Below are 2,764 nucleotides of genomic sequence, written 5' to 3'. Positions count from 1 at the left end.
TTTATGAAGGATTTCAGGTCTATTAGCTTGTATAATGTTGTTTATAAAATTATCACTAAAGTATTGACTAATCAACTTCGGCCTTTTCTTCCAGATATTGTTAGTCCTTTACAAGGAGGTTTTATTCCGGGTCGTGGTGCTCCTGATAATATTATTGTGACCCAAGAAATTCTGAATTTCATAAAGCACACAAAATCCAAAAAAGGTACTCTTGTTTTTAAAATTGATATTGAAAAAGCTTATGATAGAGTGGATTGGAGGTTTTTGGAGAGTACTCTCACTGCTTTTGGTTTTCTTATCATCATTATTAATTTGATTATGAATTGTGTCCGTATCATCTCTTTCTATTATGTGGAATGGAAATAGATTGGATAGTTTTGCTCCTAGAAAGGGGTTAGACAGGGCGATCAAATATCTCCTTACTTATTTGTACTTTGTATAGAAAGACTTGCTTACTATATATCTCATAAGGTGGTCGAGGGTATGTGGAAACCAGTTTCTATCATTAGGGTTGGCCTAAAATTTTCTCATTTGATGTTTGCAGATGATCTCTTACTTTTCTATCAGGCTACAAAGAGTCATATCCAAATGGTCATGTGTTCTCTTAACATTTTTTGCAAGGCATCTGACATGAAAGTAAATCTTGAAAAATCTAAAATTTTTTGTTCTAAAAATGTGACTGCTCGTAGAAGAGATATTTTTACTAGTGTTTCTTCAATACATTTTGCTTTGGACTTAGGAAGATATCTTGGAGTTAACCTTAATCATTCCTGTATCAGTAAGGCTTCTTTTCAATCGGTGATTGAAAAGGTGAGGGAAAAATTAGCTAACTGGAAATGAAGGCTTCTAAATAAAGCAGGGAGACTTTGCTTGATCAGTTATGTTGCAGCATCCATTCCTATCTATCATATGTAGGTATCTTTTTTTTCAAATTGGGTTTGCGATAAATTATCTTCTATGATGAGACAGTTCCTTTGGAAGGGTCAAGTTGATGGCAGAGGTCTTTCTCTTGTTAATTGGAGGACCGTGATCACTCTAAAAAAATTTGGTGGCCTGGGTGTTAGAGATCCTGTGTGTGTTAATATATCTTTACTTGGTAAATTGATTTGGTAACTTTTTCATTGTCAGGACAAGCCTTGGGTTGCTCTATTGAGGGTGAAGTATCTGAAGAATGATGGAGTTTTAGATGGCCCTGTCCCTTGCAACGCTTCTCATGTTTGGAAAAGTATCTCAAAGGCTTTTGGTGCTCTTAAGGATGCCTTCTCTTAGTGCGTTGGGTCACTTGATCAATCTTCTTGGCTTGACAATTGGAGTATTGAGGGCCCAATTGCTCAAGATGTCCCTTTTGTACATATATCTAACTCTGATTTAACTATTAGAGACGTTTGGAAAGATGGTCAATGGAATCTCCATAATGTTTTCTCTAACATTCCAGAAGATGTCAAACAGCATTTGAATGCTTTTAATCTGGATTTGAATTCTGGAGAGAGTTTGGGTTGGTCGTGGAGTGTGGCATCTTCTAGACTCTACTCAGCTAGGAGTAGGTACAGTTGGTTAGCCAAAATAAAGTTTGATTGGAATGAGCATGATAATTGGTAGAAGGTATGGCGACTGCATATTCCTGAAAAGTACAAGTTCTTGATTTGGCTCAATCTTCATAATGCTATTCCTACGGCAAAGTTTCGTTTGGGTCGTGGCTTAGCTTTATCTAGCACCTGTCATCGGTGTCAGAATGGTTCTGAATCCATTCTTCGTTATCTTCGGGAGTGCCCTAGTGCCAAGGAAGTCTGGAACTTTTTAGGCATGTATATTCAGATAACTCGGATTTACGTGATTGGCTCTACAAAGGTGCAAGGTGTGGAGATATTTTTCTTTTCTTTTCGACCTTTTAGTGGATTTGGAGAAGCAGGAATCATGACTTATTTAATATAGATGACTCTTGGAGTGCTAGTAAAGTGGTGAGTTTGATTTGTACTTCAGTAAGGGAGTTTAACACTATTTTTGCTATGCATCAATCTTTGTCTCCTCCTTCGCTTTGTTTGCATTGGGTTCCACCTCCAGTTCATTCTGTTAAATTGAATTGTGATGCTAGTTATTTTGCTCCTTTTGGCTATGCTGGTTTTGGTTGTATCATTCGCAATTCTGATGGATGTTGGTTGAAAGGTTGCACTGGAAAAGTCGAAGTGTGCAGTGTTCTTTTTGCTAAATTGTATGCAATTTGGAGAGGTTTACTTCTTGCTTGGGATAGTGGATTTCGTGAGGTTATTTGTGAAACAAACTGTTTAGAAGCTCTTTTCTTGGTAAACCAACGAATGCTTGGTAAGGATATTCCGAAATGGGATTTAGCAAAGCATATACAAGAGGTTATGAATTAGAATTGGAGAGTCTCTATTCTTTTAATTCTGAGGAATACAAATAGTGTTGCAGATTGTATGGCTAAAGCAGCTGTTTCTGGTGCCGACATTCACTCGTATTGGAGTCAACCATGGAGTGAGCTTTAACATCTAATAGATTTAGATATGAACCTAGCAAATTAATTTGGTTTTGTCTTTATTTTTTTCTTTCTTTTCTGTTTAGTCACTGAAAAAAAGATAAAGAAAAAAAAGTAAAGTATAACTTTTTGTTCTCGAAATTTGTCAAAAATTTTAAAAATATCCTTAAATTTTATTTTGTTTCAATTTTATCCCAAAAGTTTTCGATTTGCATCATATATACTCTCGACGTCTAAATTTTCAAAAAATTTAAGACAAATCTAATAATAATG

The 2,764-nt window shown here is 35.7% G+C and overlaps 1 protein-coding gene across 1 annotated transcript; it reads left to right on the top strand.

Annotated features, from left to right (window-relative positions):
* Positions 1-2,006: 2,006 nt before the first annotated feature.
* Positions 2,007-2,501, top strand: LOC130957572 (uncharacterized). Its single transcript, XM_057884416.1, has 2 exons — positions 2,007-2,319; positions 2,428-2,501. Exons 1-2 carry the CDS (start codon positions 2,007-2,009, stop codon positions 2,499-2,501), a joined length of 387 nt encoding a protein of 128 aa, XP_057740399.1.
* Positions 2,502-2,764: the final 263 nt, after the last annotated feature.

This window comes from Arachis stenosperma, chromosome 10 (assembly GCF_014773155.1).
Source record: "Arachis stenosperma cultivar V10309 chromosome 10, arast.V10309.gnm1.PFL2, whole genome shotgun sequence".
In the NCBI taxonomy this organism is placed as follows: Eukaryota; Viridiplantae; Streptophyta; class Magnoliopsida; order Fabales; family Fabaceae; genus Arachis; species Arachis stenosperma.
This window is presented reverse-complemented; position numbering and strand designations above follow the sequence as displayed.